At 42.8% G+C, this 11007-nt stretch overlaps 1 protein-coding gene across 1 annotated transcript; it reads right to left on the bottom strand.

Moving 5' to 3' along the window:
• Positions 1-1832: 1832 nt before the first annotated feature.
• Positions 1833-7378, bottom strand: LOC127777271 (serine carboxypeptidase-like 15). The gene is made up of 14 exons (XM_052303846.1): positions 7166-7378; positions 6900-7045; positions 5298-5374; positions 5085-5207; positions 4870-4972; positions 4549-4589; positions 4347-4454; positions 4193-4273; positions 3959-4111; positions 2976-3047; positions 2691-2812; positions 2475-2588; positions 2322-2367; positions 1833-2181 (listed from the first exon to the last, which is right to left on the bottom strand). Exons 1-14 carry the CDS (start codon positions 7354-7356, stop codon positions 2098-2100), a joined length of 1461 nt encoding a protein of 486 aa, XP_052159806.1. The 5' UTR covers positions 7357-7378; the 3' UTR covers positions 1833-2097.
• Positions 7379-11007: the final 3629 nt, after the last annotated feature.

The raw sequence follows: 11007 nt of genomic DNA, 5'->3' as shown, positions 1-11007 counted from the left end.
CACTAGAAAATACGAAACCAATAAGCAATTGACATCTAGCAAGGAACAGGGATAGGAATAGGAATTAGGGACAGGGAAGTCGCATCCTGGGAGAGGAGGAGGCGGCACGCGGTGGGAGAGGAGGAGGAGGTGGCGCACGGTGGGAGAGGAGGAGGTGGCGTGCGATGGGAGAGGAGGACGAGGCGGCGTCGCGTGCGGAGGAGGCGGCGTCGCGTGCGGTGGTGTGGGGAATTTCTCGGTGAATCTGGCGGAGGAGGGGGCATGCGGTGGTGTGGGGGAATCACGTGTTTTTCTGTGTGCGATGGATTTTTGTGTGGGTCCATCAAAATTTCGGCAACTTGGCGCCTTGCTGGGCCCGCCAAAATCTTTTAGCCCGCCAAAAAGTTAACTGGAAATTTGTTTTCCTGGTAGCAAAATTCCTGGCAGATAATATGTTGTCTTAAATTATCTATGGCAGATCATTTGACCTATTATATTAGTTCATTGCCGGCACTTAATTTGCTGCCATATTTTTTTAATTCCTGGCAAATGAGATGATGTCCAAGATTATTTCCGGCATTTGATATATTCCCGGCAAATAGTTCGCCACTAACTTTATTTTATTGCCGGCAGTTAAGTGCCATGAATACTTGGTCATGGTGTAGTCCGCGGACTCGTTGTCTGCCGCCGCCGGTGATGGGACCCTCCGCTTTGCTTTCTGCCGTCTGGGTTGGGACTGGGGAGGGGTTGCGCAGCGCCGGACGGTGAGCGGCGCGGGCGGAGATTGCGAAAGATGTGGCGTCGTGAGAAAAGGGGATCGAGAAAGTTCTTTTTTTTTCTTATCTACCCATGGGCGGAAAGTGTGGTTTCTCGGCCTGTGGCCTGTAGTTGCTTCTGAGCTACCCTTAGCTCGTTAAGGCTCGTGAGTAGCTCGCGAGCCAGCTCGAGCTGGCTCGTTATCTCTAACGAGCTGAAATATAAGCTCGGCTCGTTTCGAAAATGTAACGAGCCGAGTCGAGCCGAGCTAGTCACGAGCCGAGCAAGCTAACGAGTTACGAGCTTCTCATCCAGCCCTAACGGACGTCTTGCATATATATAACCAGTGCAAAATCTTGATTCATCATTTGGCTTGGTTCCTGACATCACTCCTTTTGATACACACGCTTCTCAAGTTGCTTTGCATGGTCCAATCACTAGAGCTCACGCCCGATAATTAAATTTACAGGTGAGCTCGTTACTAAGTACTTTTTTATATGCTCTTGAGGATAGAATGCTACCTAATGATTTAATTATGATTAGTAATTATGGAGAAGACCATGAAGATGGACAAGGTCATTATGGACGTTTAAGTCAGGATGAAGGTCTGACCCATATCTAGTTCGAGTCTACTTCGGGCTCTAGTAGCAGCCCACACTAAATTTGTCGCCCAGGTTGCATTCGGACTCCGATTTCTATGTTCTACATATGTATGGAAAGCAAACGAGAGCACCTTTCTAATGGATCTGGCCCTACATCAAAATTCCTTCCAAGTCATTGGGAATCTTTGCAACAAGAAGGAGTTCAGAATCTGTCCGGGTGCTGCATCACCGTCTTTGGGCCCATTGGGCCGTGTATCGTGTCGGAATCTAATAGGGATACGTCCATAGGTCTAAGGTCGACCCTAGAATGCATATATTCAGTAGCCGTCATTGATTTAGGGTTGGGTTATGCTTAGATTACTTCTGCCATTTCAGTTTCGCCGTTAGATCGGTTTGTGGAACTCCAAATTCGAGTGCTTAATTATTCATATGCAGTTGAGTTGCTATCTACCTTGTTCTTGTTTGTGTTCTTTGATTTGCGTATAGGGATTAGCCTTCTCAGCGAGGTTAACCGGGTTTCAGATCGTGTTGATTGGAAGCCGGATCGTGTACGTCAAGTTTCCACCAAATCGAAACTTATCAATACCTTTCGAAAGATCAGGACCTAGTTTCTCATCAAGAAGTTCGTTCATCGACAACACTATTCATTTGGGCTCCATTACAAATAGTTCCTTTTTTCAAGAACTGTGGCACTTGGATAGCATGCACATGGTTGAGTTAAAACCGTGCAAACATTTATGACAAATAAGAGCTGGTAACATCACAGAGGCTTATTGGCTAGCCACCGTTTCCCCATGGCAAAAGATTCTTTAGGCTTGTTTGTTGTAACAACATGGGAACCACCCTGCACAACCAACCAAATGAATCATCCACAATTCTTCATTTATGTCACTTATGTATGTCAAGGGGTGGACACTATATGGACACATGTCGGATCCACAACTAGAAAAGGTCAAGCGAATGAACACTAAAGGATAAAATCACCTTTACTGTGGCAAAGGTCAAGTTGTTGGCATACTCAATTGTAAATCTGCAAAAAAAAAGGGAAAGAAAAGCAATGCATAATCCTCATCAGATCAGGCAAACATGAAAATAACATCAACTGAGAGTATATGAAAAAAAGAATTATGGCTTAACCCTGCAGCCTGGCCATCCACATGCCATGCTCTCCAGTCATTAGCTATGAAGAAGTTAAAGGATCCTATCCATGCCTGAGTGCTCAAAAATGGCAGTATGAGATCATGGTCACCGCTGCACTCACAGATCAACATCATTGTAATTTTAAGATATAGAATAATATTCAACATGTACGAATGATTCAGAGAATTGATTTTTCTCCTTTGGTGATTTCACCTCATCACAAGTGCTCGGTAACCTCTTGTGGTCAAATTAAAATGGTAATTCAAGCTGCTTGGGATGTCTTGAGCATAGGGAAGTACACCTTTATTGCATCTCAACCACTCATCGATTGTTCCCTGTAGCCATATTTGTGCAATTAGTGCATCAGTTTTGCTTACTTCATGTGCAAGATGATACATATATTCTACTATTATGTTTTAAGATTTGAAAAGCATTTCATATAAGGAAAGCCCCTATCTATGCCCATGTTTGTAAAGGCAGGACATATCATATGGTTACCTTCTTGATCTTAAGAGCATCTCTGGTCGTATTATCATTCATCCAGCAGTATGATAGGTAGTAACGATATGACTGCATTCAATAAAGAAATAAGAAGAAAATTAACATTACAAAAACATGACGATGAACCCTGCAATGTAATGTATCTACACAACCTTCTGTCTAATATCAGTTGATCTTGGCTAACCATAGCCATGACCCGCATGAATAGCTCGATCCACCTAAAGACAACACGCTTCTAACAATGACGGCCAAGTTTTCAGGGGACATGGTCCACCCTGCTTGTCACTCGCACACCTTCCTAAAGGGATTGCGCCATGACTGGAGATGCTTGCGCTTTCTATTTGACAGCCCGAGTCCTGCCAACATCATATATAAAGAAGGGAATGGACTTGTATAATGAATGACGATCTCGTATATCCTTAACACTCCACTGAAAATCCTAAATCTATCCTTCCATCCTTAGAGGCAGCAGCCGAGACACCTCCTAGGCAGGTCGGGCAGCCGCCCAGGCTCCGTCACTGCTCTCTCCATTGCTGTTAGACGTCGACGCGTATAAAAATCAATCTATCACCAGGAAATGTTACTAGTCTCCTTAACTTTACGGCGGTGCTGGCTCCACCACTGCTTAGAGGCGCTGGAAGGACCCAAATTAAAGGACAGATCAAGGACATTGGAGAAGGATGGTTCAAAAGGACAACGATGCCCATAGCCATCTACCCGTGAGACAACGACACCTTTGGCATCAAGCCAGTCTCCTGCCTCACCTACACCAACAGCAGAGTTGAGGCTAACAAGTGTGACCATATGGCATTCATGGCTTCATCTAATTGTGGTTGGTTCCATCACTTTATTCGCCAATAGAATTGGTGATCTTGTTTAGGCTAGGTGTTCGTGGGATCAAAACTCAAATCTATTTCTTTGAAAATTCTACGTTCTTGAATCAAATTAGCACAATGGACCCATGGATAATACAGACTTACTAAGCAATCAATAGAAGGTCGAATAGGTGGCTTGTGTAGCTGATTGTATTCTTCCAGCAGTGCCCTGCTTGCTGAAACATCTACTGTGGGTTTTGGTGCAGCTTTAACACATTTATTCTCTAAGATATTTCCATCCGAAACTTCAGACATGAGCTACACATTGGATTTGTGCAGTAAGATAATACTCGATGAATACTAATAAACATAGAAATTAGTATAGTGCAATAACTTTACTTTATCAATAGTAGACAAGACATTGCCACACAATTGGTTTGTTGGGTTCACAAAATCTCCTTTGCAATGTGTTACCGCTGCCTTCAAAGAGAAATAGGAAATGTTATGCAGTAGTGTCACCCCACTGAAATTGAGTGTTTAGATATGAAGTTACCTCGTATAATTGATCAGATATGATTCCAACGCCATGAGAATAGGGAACATGGAAATTTTTATCAAATTTTGAACCTGTAATGGGGTTGCCAACTATATATCCCTGTAACTGATTTTGTATTCAGGCACAAGAAATAGTAAGAGACATGAAGCCACATTATCGAAATTTTTATAAACTGTTTGAGAGATATAAAATGGCATGCCTTAAGATCAATCCATGGTCGTTGCCTTTGTTCATCAATTGCTGGTGAGTAGGAAGAAAATAAGACAAGGTAAGAAACTAGCTAAAAAAAAGGACCACGATCATTCATTGGCATGTAAACAAGTTGAACAGTTAAAAATATGGTGAGTCTTGTCACTCCCATGCGGCATAATTTGACTTCTGAGATTAGTTTGGACTTTTAAAGAACAATTTTATACATATTTGAAAGAACACGACAGAGGTTCTAAAACATATGGTTATAACTGCCAATTAGTTTATCATCTAATTCATTTTAGAGTATGTGAAGTGTATCGTTGATTACCTTCTGAAATGTATTGCGTGATAACTGGAACCACCTTTCCAGCATATGAGGCTCCCCCAACATAGAAATTATGTGAGCAATAGCGTGGGTGATCATTGAGCCACTACATTAGTATGCACAAGATGATAATTAAGTAAAAAACTAGAACACAAAGGCATAGTGTTTTTTCCATTCTTACTATACTAGGATATGTAATATGCTTCAAAATTTATTACCTCCTTCATAAATGTAACCACTTGTAAAGAAGATGATATATCCCCAACATCATAACCGTTGGGATCACGCGCATATGAGAAACCAGAACCGACAGGACTATCCAAGAAAATTATGCTTGCCATCTGATAATAGTAAATTTGAATCACAAATTACTAAGTAAAAACGAGGTTGAAAGGAAGTTCTTGAGGGTTTCGGAGTAGGATATATATCACCTGTGTCCATGAGTACCGATTATAAACCAATCTTGGCAAACTACCATTGTAAGCTTCCAACACAAAATCCAAAGGACCTGTAAAAAATCATCACGAATGGATATTTAGTATTTATATGCGTAACTAAAACATGTACGACTAATTAACACTGGTGGAGAAACCATCTTTGGTCGGTTGCCCAAAAACAACAATAGTCTCGGATGCTTAAAAAACCGGGACTAAAAATCATTTTTAGTCCCGGTTTAAAAGTGCAATGATCTTTAGTCCCGGTTAGTGTTACCAACCGGGACTAAAGATCATCTTTTGTCCCGGTTTATTTATTGGCACGACGTGACAGGTTTCCTAATATTTTTAATCCCGGTTGGTATAAACAACCGGGACTAAAAATCAGATTTTTAGTCCCGGTTGTTTATACCAACCGGGACTATAGATCAGTTTCTCACGTATCTCTCTCTTCCCTCGTTCTCTCCACGCGCAGAGTAGTCAGTACTCAGTCCTCACCCTTATCTCTTCCTCCCCTACACTCTTTATCTCTCCCTTAGGCCTTATCTCTTTCTCACCTTCCTCTTTCACTCTCATCTCTTCCTATCCACTTCCTCTTCCACACATCTGATAGAGTTTTTCTCTCTTCTCTTCCTCAGATTTGCAGGAGAAGCAGCCAAGGCGACGGCCGGGCCTATGCCAGGGCGGCGGCGGCGGCCGGGCCGTGTCGGGCGGGGGCGGCGGCCGCCGGGCCCGTGCCGGGGAGGGGCGGCGGCGGCCGCGGCCGGGCCGTGCTGGGGAGTGGCGGCAGTGGCAGGGCCCGTGCCGGGGAGGGGCAGCGACGGCCGCGGCCGGGCCGTGCTGGGAGGGACAGCAGCGACCGGGCCCGTGCTGGGTGGGGGCGGTGGCGGCGGCCGCGGCCGGGCCGTGCCGAGCTAGGGCGGCGGCGGCCGGGCCCGTGCCGGAGCGACAGCGGCCCGGCGCTGAAGGCCGCGCGGCGGCAGGCTCCCAGATTTTTTTTCTTTTTTTCCTTCTCGTTGTGTGAATAATTGTTTGTTGATTTGATCTGTGATTTGAGAATGATGTGTGAATGATATGTGATTTGTTGTTGTGGATGATTTGGGATGTTTGAGATATTGGGTTGTTGGTGTGGATGATTTGGGATGTTTGAGATATTGGGTTATTGCTGTGGATGATTTGGGATGTTGAGATGTGTCAACGATATGTGATGAGTGATGTGTGAACACAAATCTGTGATATTTGGCGCCAGAAAAGAAAAAAAAGAAAAAAAATAACTTTTGTACCGGTTGGTAACATCAACCGGGAGTAAAGATTCTAAATCTTTAGTCCCGGTTGGTGTTACGAACCGGGACAAAAGATCTATTTTTAGTCCCAGTTATTTCAACCGGGACTAAAAATAGACATTTTTAGTCCCGAATTCGTAGTCCCGGTTGGGAAACCGGGATTATAGGGGGGTTCCCAAGCGGGACTAAAAAGCGATTCTTTAGCAGTGTAATATTCACCACAACAGTCCCTTTGGACTAGAACATTGGATTTAGTTTGGGTAATTAATTATTTTTCTTAAATAAAAAAGTTTCAGGTGATTATTGGACTGCTAACCTACTTCGTAGACAACGCCACAGAAGCCCGAACATCGGGGCCCACCCACCAGCCACAGTACCAAAGGGTCTGTGTCAGGGTTCCTCTCTGATTCAACGAAGTAGTAGAAGAGCTCAGTGCCAGTCTTCTCCTCGACACCAATGTACCTGCAGTGTATACATTACACATGTACACGCATATGTACCCAATTCTATGTGATGAGTTTATGCTCGTATAGTAGTACGTAACAGTTGAAGAAAATGGGACTCTCGGTGAGTAGTGCTTACCCAGTCTCGAGGTAGAATGGCAGGCGGCCATGGAAGCCCGGGAGGTGAGTGATCACACACGACGACGCTGAGCCCGGGAGCGTCAGTGGCGGCGACAGAAGCAGAAGAAGCAGTAGGAGAAGGCAGGTGATGAGGCGCGGTGGCTTCACGAGGCTGCATTGCCCTGCGGTGGGGCGATGATGAGAACCCATCGTGAGGAGTGGAGATCCAAGAGGAGCGTGGCTGGCTAGTGCTTCCTCTGTTACTCTGCTGGTGCTCTTATAGCTTTATTGAGCTCTCGGCAAGCCAATGAATGCGTGATGAGAGGCCAGCGGTAAAAGGGAATGCTAAAATACTCCTCTGTTTTCTAATATATATAAGATGGTGTTGAGGTTTAGCTTGACTATTCGTTTTATTAAACAATTATAAATTTTATTTATATTGTTCAAAGTACAAGCATGCGTAAGATGACTGAATAAAATGTGTAATGATTCACTATGTCAATTAGAATTACACACTGCTTCCTCCCTCTCTAAATAAATACAGTTTGAGTTTAAAGATATGTAATAAGTGTTGTTTTATAGTGGTTCACTGTATCTCTTTAATACTACTCCGTCATTCTGAAATATAAGGCAAAGCACAACCACTTTTTTCCTGATGTTTCATAATGTAATGCACACGCATATAGTTAACTTAGCATCTCCATTTTCCTAAATTAGTTTTTAAAAATCTTCTAACTTCAAGATCTCTAATTCTATTAGGTGCATGCATTACATTTATTAAAGTGATCCAAACGAGAATATGGTAATAACTATTTCTTGATGTTTGCGTTAGTGATGGTTGTGCCTTATATTTTAGAGTGGAGGAAGTATTTCATCATTTTCTTCTTGATTTTAGCAATTCAACCAATAGTAATCTCCTCGTTTTCTCCACCATACCATTCTCGCCACATAAATCAAACAAATTGCCTGCTCCACTCCTGATTCCCCTGTGTTTGCTGATTAGATTCCCCTTAACATTGGCATCTCCAGAAGAAACTTACAGGGAGCCCTTACCCGGTCTCAAGGTGGAACGGCAAGCGACTGTGAAAGCCCAGGAGGTGGATGATCGCCTATGACGCCGAGCACGAGAGCAGCAACGGCAACAAGAGAAATGGACGCAGGTGGCGAGGCGCAGCGGCTGCAAGACACTACATTGCCTTATGAGGTGAGCACCCATTGCAAGAAGATCCAAAAACACTGGATGGGGCCTTGCGTTTTACTGCGGAATATATGGATGTGTTAAATTAAATGAATATATGTTAAATACTATAAAATTTATAGATAAATTTGGTTTGGGTTAAAATATTATGAAAAAAGTGTGAGAAATGATAATTTATGCTTTTATGTTGAGGTTTGGAATGTAAGGAATGGTAGATGTAATTGTTATGTATGAATGTTAAGTTTTACGTGTTTAGTGAGTTGATGTGATATGCTTGCATGTTAGCCTTTAAGATGTACTAATAATTATTATGTTTAACTTTAAATGTTTAGTGGGTTGTTTAAATGTTTAGTGGGTTGTAACTTAGTAGAAGGTAAAGATTTGTTTTTTTATCAATGCCTGGAAACTCGATTATTCTACAACAAAACCAAGGGCACTGTTTGAACAATCAATAGGCATTACTAACTGATTCTCCGTCAGACAGTATGCGCATTAGTATGCGACAGGGGCGTACGGTCTCTTGTGGGCATGGTATGGCACCTGCCATAGCTATGTTACGGCGTGAATGCTCCCATTAATTACTTCTTTATCAGAAGTCTCGTTGAAAGGACGCAGCCGAGAATGGCTGCACCGGTGACTTGACAAGAGCTCTGGCTCACTGGCTAACCTACTCGATCGGGTGATGGAATCAGTCAATAAGACAATATTCATCGGAACAGTAGTTAGCTCTTAGTGATTATGTGATTAATTGGTTTTTTGAGTTGATAGAAATTTAACCTGGATGAAAGGTGTAGATATCTAAGCAGCACGCAGCGCCAAAAGCGGCAACGGAAAAATATATGAGCAAGAATATATGACATTTATAAAGTAGGGAAAAGCTCTTAGCTAAAATTACTTCAATTATAAAATATGCACAGAAAAATAAGGATTATAATTGTTGATTGCATTTAGGGTCATATATTATATATAATAAGTACGGTTGTAATATAGTGTATATAAATTTATTTTTTATTAATTATAAGCATATATCATTTAGTTTCTACGTGTCTACTCCGTCATACCTAAACTTTAGTGTTGGGTACACCATTGGTATGCGATACAAAAAATTAACGTGTCATCGTGTCGTTGCCTCGCTATGGCTGCGGCGCCTGCTTGAACAATCAATAGGCACACTACTAACTGATTCCCCATCACACAATATGCGATACAAAAAATTAATGTGCCGTCATGTCGTCGCCTCACTGGGGCCGCTGCTCCAAGCGGCGCCCCGCTCAAGCACAAGGTCTGGTTTGGCGCCCCTGAGCTCCTGGACCCTGAGAGGGGTCAGTGATGGACCCTGAGAGGGGTCAGTGATCGATGTTGGGACTGGGAGACGATGGTAGCACTCAGGGTGGTAGGCCGTTGGAGACAGTGATGGTAAGGGAAAGGAGGAGGAGGTGGCTGTGCCCGACATGGAGGAGGAAGCGGCGATTCTGTACTGAGAGATATAGGAGGAGATCTTGGAGGGGAGCGGCAGGGTGGCACTGATTGGGAGCAGGAGTGTTGGACAGTGGAGTTGACAGTTGTTTCGGACAAAAGAATTTTGTTGTTGTTTCCTCCAAATTTTGCCACAAAATCCCTCTTAACCGAAAGGAGGTCTTTCAATTTAAGGTCCTTGGATATTTGATTCTCAACATGTGGCATCTTCATTATGTTGTATGTGCACTAATCTTTGCAGTTTGTGTTCTCGGAACTGAATGTGGCAGCTAATCAAAAGCAGGGCTTTTCAAGTAAATTTCACACCTCGTCGCAATGCTCAGCGATACACCATCGATCATATGATTTTATCTGACAATAAATTCCATATTTCTTCTTTCTATATGATTGCTAAATATCGAAATATATGAGACATTTTCCGCAAGTATTGTGTTCGAAACACATTGGTATTGTTTTCGAAGAACCAGATAGAACGGTACCCACAAGCCACAAGCAGGGGAAAAATAGAAAGAAAGAAATACATAGCCTTTTTTTAGATAATGAAGAAACACATAGTTAGCAGTGTGCAAACACGAAAACTCTGACCTTCCTGTTGAGGAAAGGCAACTTAGTTTTCTGGGTAGCAGACTCCTTCACGGCAGCGTGGGCCGGTAGAGAGGCTGTGGAGTGTAGGTGGGACAGGGTGTTGGGGCTGAACCAAAATCACTTCAATGTGCAAACTACAATTCACCAACCGGTAAATATATTTCACACATTAATTGAGCTCTCAACTTGCCATAAACTTTGAGAATAGTTCATACTAACAAATTAGGAGAATAAACACATGCACACAAGACACGATGATTTACGTGGAAAAACCTCCTCGGTGTGAGTAAAAAATCACGGGACCAACAGTCTGCTCCAATTTTCCACTATAATCAATAATGCGTACAAATGGAGTCTTCTCTAAAACATCTAGACGCATATCACAATAGCAGCTATATCATTAAATTACATATTTGATATCATCAATATCAACAATCACAATTAACAAGAGGTATAACAACAATAACCAGAGAAATAGTAGTTTTTTTCCCCTTCAGTTTTTAGCTGAGATCTCCCAAACCACAGAAGCAAATTGCACAAAACTTGGCAGAAATGATGATCTATGAGTCCCTTCCAAGATATTCAAAAAATAGCCCAATTGA

This window comes from Oryza glaberrima, chromosome 6 (assembly GCF_000147395.1).
Source record: "Oryza glaberrima chromosome 6, OglaRS2, whole genome shotgun sequence".
In the NCBI taxonomy this organism is placed as follows: Eukaryota; Viridiplantae; Streptophyta; class Magnoliopsida; order Poales; family Poaceae; genus Oryza; species Oryza glaberrima.
Note: the sequence above shows the minus strand (reverse complement) of the source record. Positions and strands in the feature narration are given on the sequence as shown.